This window comes from Phycodurus eques, chromosome 13 (genome assembly GCF_024500275.1).
Source record: "Phycodurus eques isolate BA_2022a chromosome 13, UOR_Pequ_1.1, whole genome shotgun sequence".
NCBI lineage: Eukaryota > Metazoa > Chordata > Actinopteri > Syngnathiformes > Syngnathidae > Phycodurus > Phycodurus eques.
In genome coordinates this window covers 10,045,434-10,067,286 of record NC_084537.1, presented here as the reverse complement: position 1 = coordinate 10,067,286, position 21,853 = coordinate 10,045,434, and the positions used below count along the sequence as shown (strand labels likewise).

The 21,853-nt window shown below is 40.7% G+C and overlaps 1 protein-coding gene across 1 annotated transcript; it reads right to left on the bottom strand.

The window, feature by feature from the left end:
- Positions 1–8,970: 8,970 nt before the first annotated feature.
- cpdp (CPD photolyase) lies at positions 8,971–21,328 on the bottom strand. The gene is made up of 10 exons (XM_061694136.1): positions 21,193–21,328; positions 20,795–21,087; positions 20,546–20,694; positions 18,937–19,119; positions 18,621–18,779; positions 15,646–15,844; positions 13,474–13,626; positions 12,717–12,838; positions 9,955–10,114; positions 8,971–9,872 (listed from the first exon to the last, which is right to left on the bottom strand). The coding sequence occupies exons 1-10, from the start codon at positions 21,213–21,215 to the stop codon at positions 9,724–9,726; spliced, it is 1,590 nt and encodes a 529-aa protein (XP_061550120.1). The 5' UTR covers positions 21,216–21,328; the 3' UTR covers positions 8,971–9,723.
- Between the last annotated feature and the right edge of the window lie 525 nt (positions 21,329–21,853).

The following is a 21,853-nucleotide window of genomic DNA, read 5'->3' as shown; positions in this document are numbered from 1 at the left end:
ATGTAGCAAGGTAAATGCTTCATTGAGCTTAGCTGTCTCATTTTCAAATGTCAAAATCCTGTCATACACGTTTTAAAAGAATTTATATACACCAGTGTTTCACAGCCTTTATTTAGCCAAGGCAATTTCTTTTTTTACATAAAAAAAAAGACACCAATCACGACATAAAAAAAATGTCACCTCACACCATCAAACAATAAGAGTTTATGTACCTTCTGCTGTCTAGTGGAGATCATTTATAATTGTTGTGACTGTCACTATATATATATGGACCGAGATACATTATTTGTTGTAAATAAACTTGAATTCTTGGACCAATTCAGTGAAATTGGATAATTTTCCAACAAAAATGGATGGGAAAGACTGATGTATGCAACATATAATAATATAACTGAAGTAAAAATAGTCACATTTTGAAGACATTTTACAGTGAAAAAAAAGTCCTTTAAATTTATTTAATTCAAACATGTACATCAGTTGCAGGATTCAAATGTGTTAAATTAACAAATTCTATTATTTCTGAGGCGAAGAGGGGAAAATTACCTCAGTTTACCACACATACTACATGATCAAATTAATCATTTTTTTTCAGTATACAGTCACATAATGTAGAATGGGTTTTTCAGAGAGATAGTGTTAACAGTGTTTTATTATAGGTATTGATGAAATCAATAAAACCTGAGTCTGTTCTATGTCAGTTAGTCTGTAGTCAACATTTTGATTGTAAAATAAAAAAAAACTAGAGGGTTTCGCCACAGAAAAGAGAAATTGGTTTGTTACATGCTGTTTACATTGAGATCTGATTGGTAAAATAGATTTGATTTGTGTCTGCAACTGATATTTAATTAAAATGTGTTGTTTATGTTGCACTGAGTGGTGAAACCCTTTCCTATGTCGCAGAATATTTCCAATTCTGCTCAATGATCATTATACATTTTCTCTTACCTGGAAAATTAACCCAAAACACTATTGTGGAAATAAATCCTTTCTGGTGGAAAAAACGTATTTGTTGTATACGGTACATCATGTGAGATGTAACATTTCAGCTTTTCTAACTATGGACGCAGAACCTTGAAGCCAAACAAACACAAAATGAGGACAATCAAGTGGCGTGTGAAGTGTAATTGTGTATTTAATGTGTTGTTGCTGTTGTGACAAGAACAATTGCCATGGTCCTTTTACAGACAGCCATTTTCCTTTATCGGATATGTACAGTATATAAGTTTTATTCTCTATATTTGAGGAATACTAATTCAAAAACAAATAGTCTGCCAGTATTGTGTAAATGTTTGACGCTTGTGCTTGAGTTGAATTTTTGAATGTTCATTAAAATATGCAAGGGTGCATAATATCTTGAATGCATATCCTATAGCTAAAACATATGTGAATATGTATCACCTCTTGTTTCAATGACTATACTGTATGAAAGCACGTATTTTCTCTTGTTAAGGATTTACGGCAACATGAGCTCCCTTCTAAACATTGGTGCAGCAAGTGGAATAAAACAGAAGGCTTATTGCTCTTCGGAAAGCAGTTCTGCCTTAATGAGCCTTGGATTCATTTTCATTTTCACAGTGCAACCTGCTCCGGGATGAAAATGCCTCCTGCACAAAGCTATTGAAACGCGACCGGTAGTCGAACTTAATTAAAAGTATTTTTTCATCAGGCAGTTTCTTTGCATCTTTGTATGAGCAACAGTTAAGGAATTATTGGGGTCACAATGTAAACGCATAAGAGACTGGAGGAACCAAGACAACACATCTATTTGATGACTGATAGACGCTCCCCTCCATCAATGATTTGCATAAGCTTTCAAAGAAGTCAAATACCAATAGTTTTTAACATTGCCTTTCATTTAGAAAGGATGAAGATAAAATAAAATAAAGATAACATGCCATACAATTTAAAATATAAAATAGAAAAATTTCTTCATTTGATCACTCTATCATTACTGCCAAAGAAATCATGCGAGCAATTACAACAGCTAATGGGACAAACCAAACGTTGCAACAACTTGACCTCTCATTCTCCCATTCCCCCCTTTTTTCTTCTTCTTCCCTGTGTTCTGGACAGTTTTGGTCGTTTTGACGTTTCCAGAGTTCTCTGGGGTGATGTCAATAAATTTGCCCCAGCCCCAACAGAGAGCGAGCAGGAAACCAATCAGCCAGAGGAGGGAGTATTTGCTTATTTATAATCATATTAATTGATAGCTGGGATAGGTTCCAGCACACCCGCGACCCTGGTCAGCATTAGCACTACAGAAAATGGTTGGATGAATGGGCATTTCTTGACATTTGAATCGATGTTGTCTATGTTTTCCATGTCTACGTTAAAAGTTAGTTGTCAAATTATTGCAAATAAGTGCCGCTTCCCCACTTGAAAGAGATGATTCATCTGCATTTTACTCAATGGCCAAGAAACATTTTCCTTTTGTGTCATTTTTATTTTGCATTAAGTAGTTTGACAGACCCTTAAGAAGTTTCATTCCTTACATGTGTCTCTGGCAATGCGGTGCTTGTAAGTGCATTGGCATCTGGGGTTTTAATTATATTTAGGATTTTGAGAAATATCCACAGAAAATGTGTTATTGTGAATAAGTAGTTACGAGAGAGAGAGATGACACAATTTTGTAATTTCTATAACGTCACATTCTAGCCTGAGATTTACTCATATTTTTAAAATTTTCTCCACAGCAAATTAGGTCACTGTTGTTTGAACTTTTTAGTTTAACATTAAATAATTCAGATGATGTTTTGATTGTTAGAGATAAATAAAGATCAATGTATTTATGTTTTTTGTCCTTTAATATTGTAATGAATTGTTATGTGTGTTTATTGTTGTGTGTTGCTGTTGAGGGGGGGGTTTGCGAGTTAAATTGTGCTCGGCGGTTAATTCAGGTTTGGCGTTAATTTTGAAAGTTTTGAATGCATCGGTGTGTTCTTCTTCTACATAAGATTATTATTGTCTAGCTGTGATTACGCATTACTAATAAAAAAACAGAGTAATCATTGCACAGACCCAAGTAATTATTAGTTCAAATTAACAACCGTAGCGGGGGGGAGGGGGAGGGGTGTGTAGTACTTCGAGAATCCCTGACTACCGTATTTTCACGACCATAAGGCGCACTGCATTAAAAGGCGCAGTCTCAGTTACAGGGTCGATTTCTGTATTTAACACATACATAAGGCACACCGTATTATTGGGCGCAGGGATGGTAAAACATACGCTAGCTTAAAACGTACAGTAGCATGCATGCACGCTAAAACAATGCTTTTAAAAAGGCAGCGGCAGCAAAACTGAGTTCAGTTGTACTTTATTGAAGTATTTAACAATGTACTCACGTTATTTTTTGATCAATCCTCATCCACAAATCTATCAAAGTCCTCATCTTCTGTATCCGAAATGAACAGCTGTTAAGCGAATGCATGTTAAGCATGTTAAGCTAATGCTTACTTTATTTCAAGCTAGCTAGCTAAAACATGTTCTTTACACAAAATAATATTTTCAAAATATGTTGACATAACATTACCTTTATATTTTGACTTATTTTCCTCCTCCACTTTTCTTCTTTTGCGGAACTGTGCACACGAGGGCTTAGCTGTACTTTTCATGATGGGGGAAAAAAATGTAAATAAAATTCCCTGTCCTGTTCTGACTGATCGCTCATTGTCTGACTTGAGATGTGCCCCCACGTCATGTGACGTGACTTGCCAAGTACCAAACATAGGTACGTTAGTTTATTTTGTAATTTTTATGATTTTATTGAAATATTTTTCCCGAGGAGGAGGGCGCTGGCAGTGCGCTCCTCCAGCAGATGGCGTCCTAGGCGACCGCCTATGTCGCCTATGGTGTTGAATCACCAGAAATACAGCAAAATACATTTATAAATTGCTGCTTCATTTTAATTCTGATGTTTGACATTATCAAAATGAACAGAACAACAAAAGAACCAAATAAATTGTGATTTGTCAAACTTTCCTTCATGTGTACAATCTTAATGCTTGCATTGATTTTCACTGTAATAATTGCTTCCTACCGCCTAGAAAAAGAAGAAAATAGATCTACCCCTCCCTAAAATGTGTTTTTAACATTTATTTAATTCATTTTATTTTACAAGATCAAGTTATTGTGGGCGGCACGGTGGACGACTGGTTAGAGCGTCAGCCTCACAGTTCTGAGGACTCGGGTTCAATCCCCGGTCCCGCCTGTGTGGAGTTTGCATGTTCTCCCCGTGCCTGTGTGGGTTTTCTCCAGGGACTCCGTTTTCCTCCCACATCCCAAAAACATGCATGGTAGGTTAATTGGAGACTCTGAATTGCCCGTAGGTGTGAATGTGAGTGCGAATGGTTGTTTGTTTGTATGTGCCCTGCGATTGGCTGACAACCAGTTCACGGTGTACCCCGCCTCCTGGCCGATGGTAGCTGGGATAGGCTCCAGCACGCTCGCGACCCTAGTGAGGAGAAGTGGCTCAGAAAATGGATGGATGGATGGATGGAAGTTATTGTGTTGTTTTTATAAACGGTATCAGTAAAATATATTTTCAGGTGGTACCGAAAGTGATCTATCATGTCATTCCACATAATACACGCTGATTACATTAATTATTACATGGATAAAATATGGCCCACCGCTAAAATGCGAAAAAGTTTTCGACTTTCGAGGCACTCAAGGCTTTTAACAATGCCACATGATTAACAAAAATATGACAGTGGTGTAAGTAGCCATGGAAATAAGGTTAACAACTTGTTTGCACTAATGGTACGCAGATGGCACGAGATGTCCATCCCAAATAGCGGTATTGTTTTGCACTTCTAGGCCACCGTAACTACCGGTCAAAAGTTTTAGAACGCCCCAATTTTTCCACACAGAACAAATAATCAAGCGCCGAGAAGCAAGCAGCAGCCGTCGGAGGCTCAGAGCATGCGAGCAAATCCAAACGTGCAATATGATGTTTCACCTTCCCGGGGCACTAAACTTACTACAGCCTCTGGAGCGTGCAAGAGGAAACCCGCTTAATGCTGCGTTCACACCGGATGCGTTTTGGGCGTTTGACGCAGCGTGATTAGAAAGTCAATGAAGTTTGCACGGATAGGCGCGAATCCGCCCCACGTTTAAGTCTTGGGCAGAATACGCGCAAGGCCAGATATGAGAGGGAACGTCCACATTTTCATGACCACAGATGTCAAGGCGACAGGCCTGTAGTCATTTAGACCCGAGATTGTAGGTTTCTTGGGGACTGGAATGATGGTGGAGCGTTTGAAACAGGACTTTGCACAGTTCCAGAGTTCTATTGAAGATCTGTGTGAAGATTGGAGCGAGCTGGTGAAAGTGTCCTTTTCAAATCTGCAGTAGAAAGTATTCAAGTCGTTGGCTAGTGTGCTATTGTTCTCAGCTTGGGGTGATCGTCGCTTGTAATTGGTCAGCGATTGGAATGCATGCCAGACTGATTTAGAGTCGTTAGCGCTAAACTGTTTTTCCAACTTTGCTGCATAGTTTCTCTTTGTAATGTTAATTTCTTTAGTCAGCTTTTTGTTTTGTTGGTTTTTTTTTAAGTGCAGATACTTGTTTTCAAATGTAGGTAGTAAGAATAAATACAGATTCCTGAAAATCTACTTAAGCACAGGAACCAAGTGTTCGTACTATTAGTAGTTAAGTAAAAAAAACGTATTAGTAATTTGTTACTTCATACTACCAAATCCAAGAACACCACAGTGAAGTGTGAAGAACTACATTTACAGTGCATTCCCTCCTGTCCTGGAATAACTGACACACATGAAGATTACCAGGGAGAAATAAAAAACAGAAGGCAGGCAATCCAGTAAACTAAATGGAGGAAAGCTAGTGTTCGCACCTGTCCCATCAATTTTATAAAGTGATCCCCATTGAACTGTACACTAATGATCCCAAATACACGCATCATTAAGTCCCAGCAGCCTGAGCAAGGACAACCCCAAATACATTTGGGTGAGAATCAACCCCACCAAGAATCATAATGGCACCCTGTATTTGTTCTTCATCCTCCATGAAACAGGAAGTAGCCGGCTAACTAACAGATGGGGGAGAAACACAAATACGGAGCTCCATGCCTTCTCTTTTCATTTTTATAAAGCATTTGGCCTTGGTGGAAGTCTGTGCTGGACTAAATGACATTCTTGTTATATTTGCTCATGACAGCCTTGTCAAAACCAGCAGGTAGCACCTACCTGCATCATGTTTCTTTGCAAAGTGACATTGCAGGCTACTGGCCTGACCTATTACAGAAGTTCTTCTGTCCCCAACTGCAGTTCAGCGCCAGTTTGAGACGATTTATGGCCGTCACAATCCTCTAACACGCAGTACAATTTATTCTATGCATGAAAACTTTCTTAAAAAAGGATCTCTTCCCAATGCTGCTTCAGCTTTATTACTCTCCGAAGCATCGGCTGAATCTAGCGCAGCCCTCCAAATACACATTTCCTGGTTTTGCGTGAATGCCTGCTCTAGAAGTTCTGTGTTTTTATGAGTGGTGGTGGTAGCAGGCCTTCCATCATGTAAATTGTATTACGCAATGGAGCAGTCTGTTGGCCATAAAGCTTCTCGAACTACATTTCACAGCATAACTTTGTAGGTTTTCTAAGCTTATCATTCCTTTGCCAATGGCTCACCAATTCTCACTGGAGCAGCATTGCAAAATTGCAGACTTCAGTTCAGCACCAAGATTCGTAGCTGTCACACTGCATCGTAGCATTTACGCTACCCATGGCAAGTTTCTCGAAAGAGGATCTGTTCTTGATAAACCACGGCTGATGAAAACACCCATGGCAACTTCTGGTTGTTAAAAGGCCTCAAGCAAATTATGATGCTCAACAACCTGAAGTTGATACCTGGTAAAGGTTTATCACTCTCCGAAGCATCTGCTGAATCGAGCTTTTGTTGATGCCGAGTTCCAGTGCAACCCGCCGAATAGACTTCACCTGGCTTTGCATGAATACCTGTTCTAGACGTTTGGTGTTTTCACGAGTGGTGGTAATAGCAGGCCTTCCGCTGTGTAGTTAGTCAGGAACAGATCCCGTTTTGAGAAACTTGCACTTTGTGCTGGAACAGTGTACAGCCATAAATATGCCTGTAAATATAAATTATCCGGGTCATTTAATTCTCAGGGCATTGAATGGATTGCAACTCAACTGTTCTGGTTATCTTTAGGCTTCTTTATACTCGCGCGGACAGCGACCGCGCTGACATCACTGCGGCTATCCCGCTCGCAGTTTGACTTTATACTCGAGCGCAACCCATGCGCGCTGTTTTGAAAGTGTGCTGCAGTTCTCCTCCAAGTCGGGGGTGTCGCTAGGGCTGGTATTGGCTAGGACACCACAGGGTGGAGTTTCCTCTGCATTTCTTTGGCCATTTCCGGTAGCCGTTTTTTCCTTTCCTTTCCGTAACAAGGAACCGTGGAACAGAGTCTGCTAGAACAAATGGACCTTGATGACCAGATGATATGTTTAATTATACTGCAAAATCGATCGAGAAGGCGGAGGCGTCGGTGCTATGTGGAACCGGGAGGAACGCTGATTACATCATCACAGCATGTGACTAAAATGTACCAATCACCAGAGATGATCTCCGCGCCATTCTACGCGCAGCAACAATTTTTGCCGTGTGCGCATCAAGATACGCGGAGGGGCCGCATGGGCCAATTCGTCGGCAACGTGAGGCGTTGTCAGCCGCGCGACTGCGGGAGTATAAAGAGGTCATTAGAAGTGTCTCATCCGAGCGGGCTTCATCAGTTCATGCAACATGGCTAAGTTAGGACAGAACTAGCCTGAGTTGATGTTGAAAAATTCAACTATTTATGCCTCCAAAACGTCGTTTAAGACAACCGTCCAGTTGCGATCAATTCAATTCCCAGAGTACAGCCAAAAAGCGTCTCAAACTGGCACTGAAATGCAGTCTGCACTGCTGTCAATTGGCTGGCGAGCTATGGGCACTAGAATGATATCTTAATCAAATTACTGACATTGCCTATACTGCTCAGGCACAATTTCTAAGAGAATTGCAGTTTCTAGTTAGGTGTTCTTTTTAGGTATATTCAATTCATATTGCCACTTTGATACTATTATCCCTTCTTACTGCATCAAAGACCTACACTGCATAAATCCTTTTTGCTAATTAGTGCAAAACATGATCTGAGAGGACATTTTTTCCGATTTAATTATTATCATTTTTTTAAAAGACGTTTCATATTTGTAATATACTATTTGTGAAATAGGCGGCACGGTGGCCGACTGGTTAGAGCGTCAGCCACACAGTTCTGAGGACCAGGGTTCAATCCCCGGCCCCGACTGTGTGGAGTTTGCATGTTCTCCCCGTGCCTGCGTGGGTTTTCTCCGGGCACTCCGGTTTCCTCCCACATCCCAAAAACATGCATAAATTGGAGACTCTAATTTGCCCGTAGGTGTGCATGTGAGTGCGAATGGTTGTCTGTTTGCATGTGCCCTGCGATTGGCTGGCAACCAGTTCAGGGTGTACCCCGCCTCCTGCCCGATGACAGCTGAGATAGGCTCCTGCACGCCTGCGACCCTAGTGAGGATAAGCGGTTCAGAAAATGGATGGATGGATGTTTGTGAAATAGTGTGTGGCTTGCTCAAGGTAAAAGTTGCCCTCCCCCCATCTAGTGTAGTTAATGAAGTCTTTATTAAAGCTTAATGTAATCAGTGTTCAGCTTGTTATGTAAGTGTGATGCAACTCTCAGTGTGTAAAAATACACATTGTAGAAGTTGGAGTCATTGATGGATGTGTGAACGCAGACGTGGAAATTCCCTTTTGGCTATTTTCGCAGTGGTTGAAAATAAAAGCATAAAGGGCATATGTCATTGAAATTAATTATTCATCCTTATTGTGATTAGGATATTTTGGGTTGAAAGTGTTTTTTATTTCATTACTTTATTTCTCCGCAAATACTTTAGACAAACTGTAATGAACAATAACGATCAAGTTTTTAAAAATACTTTTTTAGTCTTCCAACAGAAAACCAACATGAGGAAAAATTTAAAAAAAATACATATATACTCCTTACGAAATGTATTAGGCCACCACCCCACATTTCAGCACTCATAATAATTGTTTTTTTGTTTCTGCTGAGAAACGAATGTTAAGGCCTGCACGTTACTATCAAAATACAAAGTTTTTATGGTCCACATAAAGTAGATAGGCGGCACAGCAGACGACTGGTTAGACCGTCTGTCTCACAGTTCTGAGGACCGGGGTTCAATCCCCAGCCCCGCCTGTGTGGGGTTTGCATGTTCTCCCTGTGCCTGCGTGGGTTTTCTCCGGGGACTCCGGTTTTCTCCCACATCCCAAAAACATGCATGGTAGGTTAATTGAAGTCTCTAAATTGCCCCCAGGTGTGAATGTGAGTGCGTATGGTTGTTTGTTTATGTGTGCCCTGCGATTGGCTGGCAACCAGTTCAGGGTGTACCCCGCCTCCTGCCCGATGATAGCTGGGAAAGGCTCCAGCGCTCCCGCGACCCTTGTGAGGATAAGCGGCTCAGAAGATGGATAAAGTAGATATAGGTATGACACTTCAAGTAAATGAAAATTTGTATGAAACAATAGCACCAACAGTTTTCACCTGCATTTCACAACATATCAAAATGCTCTCTAACTCAGTAAAATGGAGAAAAATCGAAACAGAACATGCAGCTTCAAATAAGCTTTCTGCAGTTTTCTACGAGCTTTTGAAGGGGCTCAAAGACCTTTGGGACAGTATTTTTTCTCAAACTTGGGAACGTCAAACTTGCGAAGGCAGCCTTTGTAGTTCATGTAACGGATCTTTCCGAAAACAGGTCTCTCTGCCCATCCTCGGTCGTGGGTGCCACAAATAGACCACATACAACCTAAAAGGCAGGTCCAAAGTTGAATCATAGAGGACAATGATTGGCTTAACCTTACAAAAGAATTGGCAGCGATGCAGCTTACCCACAAATCCGTTAGGGTCCTGGCCATCCAGCTCGTAGCGATCGTTGAGGTAGAGAGCGATGGAGAGCGCCTCCTCTGGTGAAGAAGTCCACTCGAGAATCTTTTTAGCCCAATACATCCTCAGGAAGCCATGCATCTTGCCCTCAGAGACCATCTGATACTAAAGAAAGGATGCAATTTACAATCGCTATCATGACAACTTAAAACATAAAACCATCAATTCAAACCGGACACCGAGTAATTTTTTGCAAAAAAAAAAACCCTATTCTTTCAGCAGAAAAAAACAGTTTGTATCTCACTTTTTCCATTCTTTAGTAATTAGCAGTCGAACATGGGTTGGTTTCACCAAAACACCGGTTTCTGACCGAAAGCTGAGAAAACAACCTTTTTTTGTGGAAAACAAATGCATGTCAAACACAACTGTGAATTTACTATACTATACCATATGCTCTGAAACAACAAAAACAACACTGAGATAGGGCTTTTTGTGGCAAAACATATTTAAAGATATACAACATAGAAACGGTTAGAGCGTCTGCCTCACAGTTCTGAGGAGCGGGGTTCAATCCCCGGCCCCGCCTGTGTGGAGTTTGCATGTTCTCCCCGTGCCTGCGTGGGTTTTCTCTGGGCACTCCGGTTTCCTCCCACATCCCAAAAACATGCATGAATTGGAGACTCTAAATTGCCCGTAGGTGTGACTGTGAGTGCGAATGTTTGTTTGTATGTGTCCTGCGATTGGCTGGCAACCAGTTCAGGGTGTACCCCGCCTCCTGCCCGATGATAGCTGGGAGAGGCTCCAGCACGCCCGCGACCCTAGTGAGGAGAAGCGGCTCAGAAAATAGATGGCACTACATGATTGGATTCCAGTTGACAAATATAAACATCCACGGCAAAGAATGAGTTAATATAGGCAATCAAAAAGGGACCTAACTTTTTTGTTCAAATTTTCCATAAATAAAAACAGTTGCCAGGTGGTTTCATGAAATGTCCGTCTTTTGTCAAAATACGATCAAGAATTCCAGCACACTTCTCACCACCCTTTTCTTTAAATACCCGTCAGTCAAATACGTTCCATCTATGTACCAATTATCAGAATCTTTGTTTTACATGATTTGATATATTGTGTTTCTGTGTAGTCTGGTTCTAACGTGCAAGGAAATAAAAATATCTAAATGTTTTGTTTACAGACACATTTTCTGACATGGGCTCACAAAAAAATGACTTTGTTGTTAATTTCACACTTCATGGCTTGCCAGGCACTCCACAGACACGATTATTTGTAAATAAGGAATTAAAAGGTTTTCCATGATTTCCGTCCGTCCAATTTGTCTTCATTAAGGTCGCGGGTGAGCTGGAGTCTATCCCAGCTGGATTTGGGCGAGAAGAGGGGTACACTCTCGACTGGTCACCAGCCAATTGCAGGGCATACATTGACAAACAACCATTCACATGTACATTCACACCTGTGGGCAATTTACTGTGTATCCGGAAGGTATTCCTAGAGCTTCATTATTTCCATCACTCCAATTTTGTATTTATTTATAGTAAGTTACACTCTTCTTCCAAAATATATTAAATTCATTTTGTCCTCTCAAAATTCTACACCCAAGACCCCATCATGACAATTTCAAAAGTTTTTTTGTGCAAATTTTATAAAAATAAAAAAAGAAATCATGTGAGCCTGTAACCATAACTAAGTCATTTTAAAGCTCCTGTTACCAGATAAATAAAAAAAATAAAAAAAACTATTGTACCTGCTAAAGATTATTATTTTTTTTTTTCAAAAAACATTCAAATATGACTTAGAAACTATATTATTGGGCTAACGATGTACAAAAGTACCAAACCCCGGCCAGCTGAGGCGCGGTTCAGCATTCGCAAATTTACCTATTTGCAGATTTTTTTCAAACTTATCCTGTTATTCGCAAAACCGCAATACCGTTTCTCTGACGCCATCTGGTGGCATCTTGGTGCTAAAGCGAGTTGAGGAACTTAATTTAGATTTAGGCCTTGTAGACACATAAGGATTTTTCCAATTTTAAAATATTTTTTTCAATCTGTGACACACCGTACACATGAAGATAAAAAAAACTTGGCATTCAACAGTTTTGATGGTATTGTGTGTGGTGTGTGCCGATAATTTCAACACAGAGCACCGCACAAATAAACATTCTGTTCCGCCAAAGGTGCAGAAACAAGACCTCCGAGGAAGAAATCTCCTGCGATCATACGTAATCTCACAAAAACGAAGACAAGCAGACAATTCCGGGTATGCGCCGATGTTTGCCAAGTGTTTCCGAAGGACCGGAGGCAGGAGCATTGGAAAATGCCGTTGTCGTCAAAAATCTACTTGCTTTGGAAAATACATCTTGCCGTCTGTGGAATCCACTTTTATACAAAAAAAAAAAAAAAAAAAACATTGGGTAAGACATGCATGTTTTTATTGATGGCCATTTTCTTGTTCTTTTGTCAGGTCGCTTCTTTATTGGTTAAATTTCACGGCGTCATGACTCGGGGAGACGTCGGCTTTCCCCACAGACAAGAAGATTTTTGGTGCCGTAATTCGTGAGTGCACCAGTGGGGTGTGTGAGTAGAATTTTGAGGGGAAAAAAATGAATTCAATCAATTATAGAATAAGGCTGTAACATTAAAAAAATGTGGAAAAAGTGAAGTGCCCTGAAAACTTTCCAGATTTGTCCTAACACTTACCATGCTGCGCCTTTCCATTATATTCCCCCTTTAATTTAGGAAAAACGTTATACCTGAGCCGCATTCCACAGCTTGTCATGCGTCTTGGCTTTCTCCAGTTGCTCTCGGGTGTACAGATAAGGCCTCTTGTCCTTGGCGTGATCTTTCAAGCTCTTTTGAGCCCATTCGTAAGCGCCTGGAAATGTATGGCACAAAGGGAAAAAAGGTTGTCATTTCAGATGCACTCAATGTTAATGACTTGATGGACTGACAATGGAGGAAATCATCTATTTTGTGAGTCACCACTTTGAATGAAGAAAAATTGGACACACCTAACAATGAAGAACTTTCTCAAATAACAAATGTATTAGTCAGTCATGTCATAGAATGTTGACTTTTTAATATATGTAATAAAAAAAAAAACATAACAATTGTACTTTTTTAACAATGTATGATTCATATTACAATTTGCAATCATTAACAATTGTATTTATTCTTTGGCATGGCTTGGTTAAGAACATCAACAGTCTAAATTGTTGATTAGAAAAGTTTTGTGCCATTTGTTATGCTTCTCTAGTGATTTGCATTGTTAAGATTGGCCATCCGCTACGTTAGTGACATGATGAAGTATAAAAAACATTTATTGCATTGCTCATATTGAACTGAGCAGCCCGGATGTATTTTATGATGCTATAGTTACCATTACACTTTCACGCTTTGTCATCAAACGGTACCCTTCATTGGGGAAATAAAAAAAAAAGCAAAACACACTTGCAAAGTTAATCTTCACAGTGCATAATTAGAAACGAAACATTTAAGATCTTAACAGACCTTCCACACTGTCGTATTTGTCGTTGTAAAAGCAGAAGTTGTCCGTTAGCTCTCTGCGCACCACCAGCTCTTCGATGAAGGGCGCCACCGATTGACTGGCGTTCTTCCCTCCGTGCTGGACTTGCAGTGCCACACGCTGGGCGGACAGGTATCCTGATGGGATCAGTCACGAATTTTCACAATATCAGGAAGGAGTTACAAGAGCACAATACAGTGAACCCCCTACTAAATCTGCGATTAAGTGCGGTAGTAAATATGTGGGGGTCCACTATAGTTGAAAAAGCACGTTTGACTAAGTTTAACGGTGTTTAATTAAAAAGTTTAAATGAGTATCAGGCGAGTGGTACGGGTAAAAAAATAAAACTAAATAAAAATACATCCATGGTTTCTCTATATCACGGACAAATGTGGGTTCGGTGTCGAACTGAAAACTGGGCCGTGCTTATGCCACGTGGATGCAAGCGACAAGCACTTGCATCTCTTCATGACACACTGCTGAGATCAACAGCTCTCTGGAGAAATCAATAGAAGAGCACTGTGACAAAAGCAATCCAGCGCTTCAAGGATAAGAGGCAGCAGCATGATCGCGCGGGAAATTGCTACACAGCCGCATTATGGATTGAGGTGGCGTAGAGCGATTGCAATGTCGGCGTGACGAGAGGTCCATTTACACAGAATGCGTTTTTATTGAGTGAGCCCCTTTCGGAAGCACTTAAAGCTCCACGTGCAGCTGTTTTTTTTTTTTTTTTCCCCACACTTAAATTGGTGAAAAACAGATTTGGGAGTGGAAAAGTGTACTCTTCAGTTGCATCATATGTACAGCATGTACAGTGTTCCCCTGCATACTCACGAATTTACCTATTTGCAGATATTCTTTTTAACCTATCCGCTGTTATTCGCTGTAAATCTCACCTAATCGCAGTTTTTTTACTCAGCCCAAAGCCCTTTCTAAAATAAAAGTATTGCTTTGCCGCCATAACGTGAAGGGAGGAACGACATGTCGTCAGGCCATGTTTAATTTAAAAAAAGGTGCTTTGCTGCCGTCTTGTGGCATCAAAAGGCAATGACAAATCTTTTTGTGTGAGTCAATTACTTGCGGATTTTCGCTATTCATGGAAGGACTCGGTCCCCATCCCAAGTGTCCTGACTTATGAGTTTTTTGAGATACGAGCTGTCATTTGGAAGATTTTTTGGGGCTTGAGATACAAGCAAAAATTTGAGTTACGAGAGCTAGCTATGCTAACAGTGAACTTCACAACAAGCAGCAGTTTGGCAGATAGTGAACAACTCTTCAAATAAGGTGCTCAGTGTGGTTGCTTCAAGCTGTTTATTACCATTCCCAGTTGAAGTTTAGTGTACAACGACGCATAAAACAATGAGAATTATTACACATTGTGTACTTAGCCAACCAAAAGCCAAAGGTCACAACAGAATTTAGCCTTGCAAAAGTCTGCAACCTTAATGCTAACACACAATACAAAACGCCATCGACAAACTAACGAAACTAGCATTGTAGTTAGAACTTTTAAAGCAACAGCAAATGGTGCATCATCACACATGTAGGCAGACAATATAACAATACTCAGGCATATATTCTTTATCCTCTTAAAAAAAACACCTTCTATTACTGCAGCATACTGGAGCAATTGTGACCATGTTCTTCAAGAATGCATGTATGCAACTATTATGCTGCCGCCTGGTGGCCAAGCCGCAGAAACCAGTAGGAGCTGCACAATGTATTAAACCATAAACTCATGATGCATAAACTATTTAATTCTTTAAGTTTAATTTATGTTATTACCGTAGTTTTTTGTTTTTTTTAAAGACAGTAACGTGTGCCGTTTTTTGTATTAAGAATGTTACACATTTTTTTCTGGGGGGTGCTGGAACGTATTTTAAGGCATTTTCATTCATTTTGATGGGCAAAGTTACTGAAAGATGTATGTTTTGAGTTACAAATGTGGTCATGTAATGACTATAACTCTTAAATGAAGGCACCACTGTCTGTGCATTTCTTTAAAATATATGTGTTCATACAAGACATAACAGTGTGCCTAAATCAACTATTTAAGAACTGTGAGCTTGGCCAAGTAAGATTAGGATTCAAATCACAGAGGCCCACGCATGCAAGCTTGTGTATGCATGTGTTCAAATCATCTTTCTTCTACTAACCAAAGCGAATCCAAGGGGAGAGTTGGCTGAGCGCAGCAGCATTGGGGTCATTACGTTGAGTGCCAAACAGTTTCAGGCGAACGTCGATGAAGGATTCCAACATGGCCATTCCCGACATGGTGCCTGGCTGGGCCCACTCTGGCTCATCCACGGTTCGGTCAACCTGCAGGGAGGCCAAGGTTTTGGCCCATTCTACTGGCTGAAAAAACAAACCAAAAACATTTACAGTAAATGTCAATCCACTGCTTGAGTGATAATTCTTGTAGAGTTGTAATAGTGTTTAAAAAGGGAAGAAAGTCATTTGATATGATAAATTCATATTGTTTAGAGGGGGAAAAAGTTATGTTATGACAATAAAGTCAGATTTTTTTTTTAAGAAATAAAAAAACTCAATTTTTACAAGAACAAAGACGCATTTTGTCGGGGTAAAAGGTCGTAATCGTACGAGAATTAAATCTTTTCGCAGGGTCAAGTTGTAATATTATGATAATGCTCATAATACTATAATACTTTGGTCATACTTTAACAAGGGAAGAAAGTCAATGTTATAATAAATTCAGATTTGAGGGGGAAAAGATATATATCAAAGTCAAATTTCAACAAAAGAAAAAACATTCCGAATGTTACAATAAACTTGGAAGAAACCAACTGTGATGTTATTGCAGTAATCTTTATTTTCATCTAATATTTCTTTAAAGACAAAATAAATCGTAATCCTTACGGGAGTAAAGACCGATTTTGTTCGGTTATAATCTTACGAGAATTAAATTGCATTTTTCCAAGACAGTCGTAATATAATATTAAAGTCAAAGTTTTTCAAGAAAGTTATGTTTTAATTGTTTAATTATGATGCTAAGGTCAAAGATTATTGAGGGAAAAAGAGTAATTTCTTCTTCTTTTCCTTTCAGCTTGTCCCATGAGGGACAAAGCGTGTCATCCTTTTCAATGTAAAACTGTATCCTCATCTCGAACACCAACTGCCCTCATGTCTTCCCTCACGACATCCATCAACCTTCTCTTTGGTCTTGTTCGAGCTCTCTTGCCTGGCAGCTTCATCCTCATCATCCTTCTACCAATGTACTCACTCTCTCTTCAGGACAGGTCCAAACCATCGAAGTCTGCCCTTTCTAACTTTGTCTCCAAAAACATCTAACCCTGGCTGTTCCTCTGTTGAGCTCATTTCTAATCCTATCCAACCTGGTCCCTCCGAGAGAGAACCTCAACATCTTCATTTCTGCTACCTCCAGCTCTGCATTCTGTTGTCTCTTCAGTGCCACGGTCTCTAATCTGTACATCATGGCAGGCCTCACCACTGTTTTATAAACTTTACCCTTCATCCTAGCAGAAACTCTTTTGTCACATAACACACCTGACACCTTCCTCCACCCGTTCCAGCCTGCTCGGACCCGTATCTTCGCTTCCTTACCACACTCACCGTTGCTCTGGACTGTTGACCCCAAGTATTTAAAGTCCTCCACCCTTGCTATCTCTTCCCCCTTTAGCCTCACTCCTCCCCCTCCATCCCTCTCATTCATGCACATAAATTGAGTCTTACATTACTCACAATGTCATCTGCAAACATCATGGTCCACGGGGATTCCAGTCTAACCTCATCTGTCAGCCTATCCATCACCACTGCTAACAGGAAGGGGCTCAGGGCTGATCCCTGATGCAGTCCCATCTCCACCTTAAACTCCTCTGTCACACCTACGTATAGCACACCTCACAGCTGTTCTGCGCCCCTCGTACATGTCCTGTACTATTGTAACATACCAAGCTTTCCCATCACTTCATCACCCGTTTCCTTCACCAACATGTCCATTACAATCTGCACCAATCAGGACTCTTTCTCTGTCTGGGATGCTCAGAGCTACTCCGTCTACCTCCTTCCAGAATGTCTCTTTCACCTCTAGGTCACATCCTACCTGTGGGGCATAGCCACTAATTATATTATACATAACACCCTCAATTTCAACTTTCAGCCTCATCACTTGATCTGATACTCTTTTCACCTCCAAGACATTCTTAGCTAACTTTTCCTTTAAAACAACCCCTACTCCATTTCTCTTCCCATGTACACCATGGTAAAATAATTTGAACCCTGCCCCTAAACTTCTAGCCTTACTGCCTCTCCACCTGCTCTCCTGGACACATATCATCATGTCAACAAAGTCCCGGGCTTTTCCTGTCATAGTCCCAACATTCAAAGTCCCCACATTCAGTTCTAGGCTCTGTACTTTTCTCTTTTATTTCTGCCTAGTAACTTGCTTTTCACCTCTCCTTCATCTTTGACCCACAGTAGCTGAATTTCCACTGGCGCCCTGTAGGTTAACAGCGCTGGTGGCAGACGGGCCAAGACCAATTCGGTATGGAATCTTTGGATGTTTGGCAAAGTTTTAAGCCGTATGCCCTTCCTGACGCAACTCTCTGCATTTATCCAGGCTTGGGACCAGCCTACAGTCTCATAAGGCTGTATTAAGAAAAAGACTACTTTATTCTCTTTAAAAAAGTAGGATCATATCCTTGAAAAAAATTGTGTTTCCTGAAAAAAAACTTAATTTCTGTAATAATACCCCTCTAGTTCTTTATCCATCCATCCATTTTCTGAGCCGCTTCTCCTCAGTAGGGTCGCGGGCGTGCTGGAGCCCATCCCAGCTATCATCGGGCAGGAGGCGGGGTACACCCTGAACTGGTTGCCAGCCAATCGCAGGGCACATACAGTTTTCAATTAACGTGCATGTTTTTGGGATGTGGGAGGAAACCGGAGTGCCCGGAGAAAACCCACGCAGGCACGGGGAGAACATGCAAACTCCACACAGGCGGGGCCGGAGATTGAACCCCGCTCCTCAGAACTGTGAGGCTGACGCTCTAACCAGTCGGCCACCGTGCCGCCTTTAGTTCTTTTAAAAAAAAAAAAAAAAAAAAAAAACATTATTCAAGCAGGGATGAGGAGTCATTGGTTTCTCATAACGTACATTGGCTTTTTTGGTCGCTGTGTAGGGGTGCTTCTCAACCATGGGAAAATCAGTGAGGAACTCCGGTAAAAGTTTTGTAAGTTTTCCCCGCATTGTCCTAGCAGCATATTCAAGTTTAGGAGATGCGACCCAGCATGGAACAATATTGTGGGCATCAACCTGTAGAACAAAAATCAGGTCCCAAATTAAAAAGACAGTTTATGAAGTAATAGTGACTTATGGTAAACAACAGATAGAAATAAACCAAACATGGTTTTCACTGCGAATGCATTCAGGGAATTACAGAATCCAATTATCTCCAAGCTTTTTCAGTTACCTGAATGAGTGGAACATCATCTGGAAGACTATTTTTCACATCGTCCAACCACTTCAGAGGCTCCCTGAGGGGCGAGAAGTCCGTCACAACCGCTCCAAAGCCACGGTTGGATACAAAGCCAGGCAGCACTTTTCCTGCAGAGCCGGACAGTAAATGGAACTGGATATCTAAAGATTTGCATTCCTGTTGGATGACAAGAACAGAATGTTTTAACCAAGGGCGGGCTGGCCAGTTGGTACCTGGGCACTCTGTACCTAGGTTTTTGGCAGGGACATAACTGCCTTAATCCACCTCTTAACACTACTGCTACCATGTCCCAATTGTAGAAGTATAGTACAGAAGAACACATTTTAAATCTGATTGGTTGAACAGTCCCATTGCTAATGCTAATTTTCAATTTAAAACTTTGGAATTTCAACCCCCTTCATGCATGCACCTTACTTTAGATAAGATAATATAAATATCGCAGGGGACCTCCGTTTAATTTACAAAACAATTTCACTTGTTAATTTTCTAAATATTATTTTCGAAGGGGTAGGGAGATTCTGTGCCAGTGCCGTTTTGGGCATGGATGAAGCGCAACTTTCAATAACAGTGCCAAAACGTTTTTGTGGGGGCCCCTTTTTTCAAGATGGAAAATAATTTTTTCAAGATGGAAAATAAATAAATCTCATGTTAATCAAATAGTAATCAAAATATATATTTTTTTTTTCTCGCCCAAAGATAGCTGGGATAGGCTCCAGCACGCCCGCGACCCTAGTGAGGATAAAGCGGTACAGAAAATGGATGGATGGATTTTGTACTTCTTAAGAACATACAATAATGACATAAACAGAATGAAATAAAAAAATGTTTGCTTAAATTCAATGGATATTGTGCTGCTCCTTCTGTTGTGCACACCTTGGCCATCTGGGGGCAGCATAATACAGATATACATGGAGATTTTCTGGTGGTCACAACTCATTTAACTGCAGTAATATGTAAGAGGCCAGTACAGGGTGTACCCCGCCTCTCACCCAGAGTCAGCTGGGAAAGGCTCTAGCACGCCCGCGACCCTAGTGAGGATAAGCGGTACGGTAAATGGACGGATGATCAATATGGCAGCCTATTTTCTGACGTGTTACAGACCAAACCAGTAACTGAATCATAATCCATTTATGTTAGTGAAACGTCTGCACTCGCAAATGAAATGTGAAATAATGTCCTGATTTTTGACTAAAGGGATGGAAATTAAATGTTTTTTAATCCAATTCATCTATTAAATATGAAACTATAATCAAAAAATTAATTGATTATGAAAATAAGTGTTAGTTGCAGCCCTAGTGCTCATTTTTGAAAACTACTTGCAGCCGTAGTGCTAATTTTTGTATTCAAAACAAAACGTGCTGCATTTTTGGCTGTGTAAATCTGTGAATTTTGTATTTACATTTCTTTTTTTTTTTTGTGATATTGTGATAACAACAATAATCGTGATGACTTGGGCCATATTCGTGATACAAAATGTCCTCTCGCGCTGTCCTGCAGCAACATGTTTTCCAAAATCAGAAAAAGAACAAAACCAGCCATGCAGGTTACAGTTGAATCCTAAACACAGAATACATTAGTGCACCTTTTCAACTTCTTCCAGACCTTTCAGCATGAAGCTGTAATGTCGCAGGGTGGACAGCTCGGATTTGGGGGCAAACAAGCAGAAGCAGACGTGAAGAGGCAGGTTCTTCTTCGAGGCCAGGCGTTGGGCGTGGATCAATGCCCAGTTATCTAGAGAAAAACAAGTCTCATCGTGTTATAACAATGACCATAAGGAAGAGCTGACTGTTGTTGTTGTTTTTTTCCTCATTGCATGATATCATGTGTTCACCTTGTACTCTCTGGTCCCTAAGCATCCAGTAGAGGACCCCTTCCGAGTCCTGCTTTGTCTGTTGCGCGTCTGATATCAATCGAACACGTTTCTTGTTGACTTTCATGTCCTTATTGTTGGACCTGTGTTGTTTGACAAGGTCTTGCAGCCAGCCTGTTGCCTTCTCCTTCTTGGCCTCCTTGGTGCAAGCCAACTTCTGCTGCTTGGCGCTGGGCTGAGCAGTAGCAGAGGTTGCTTTGCGCTTTTTGTCCGACATGGTAGCAAATGATTTGGTCAGGAAGGAGAACAATGAGCTGTGAAATAAGAAGGCCAATGAGGAAAAATGAATACTGTTGAAAACCAATGTAAGACAATGCCACAAACTCACTCAACGACTGTTCACTCGTGTTTCAACTTACTTCCTCGTGACACAATGCCTCATACACGGTGGAAAGGAAGTCACAAAAGAAGTCGAGAATGAATTAGAATTCAATGAAATAAATACACTGCGCTAGCTGTAATGTCCACTGTACACGATGATGCCGCGTGAGCTGGTTTGAGTTTACACAAGCGCGTGACGAAAGTGATGACGTCATTGTTTTGCAACAGTGGGGCGCGTTCGATTTGGCTTGCCTCGACTCCTCGGCTTCAACCTCAACGAGAGAAGACCGGCGTACAAAAGTACAGTGCGACTGTGTCCGCTCAGGGTTGTTAATTTGAAATAAAGAGTCTTTTATGAACTTCAACCATGACTTCCTCCCTCCTTTAGCTGTACACTAAGTCACAGCAACAGAAAACATCTTGTGCAGTGGTGAGAAGTGATGAAGTACGAATAAATTTACTGTACTTCAATACATTTTTTCAGGTATCGCCACTTGAGCATTTATATTTTTGACAACTTTTTACCTTTACTCCCTTCATTTGAAAAATATATATATTTTGTAGTCCTTTTACAAAATACTTTTGTCAACTTCCCGCAGATGATGACTTGACATAAAAAAGACATAAATCGCAAGAAGTCAAGTCAAGTTGATTGATTGAGATCTTGTGGACCAGGGAGCATTGCCGACCTTGACGCAA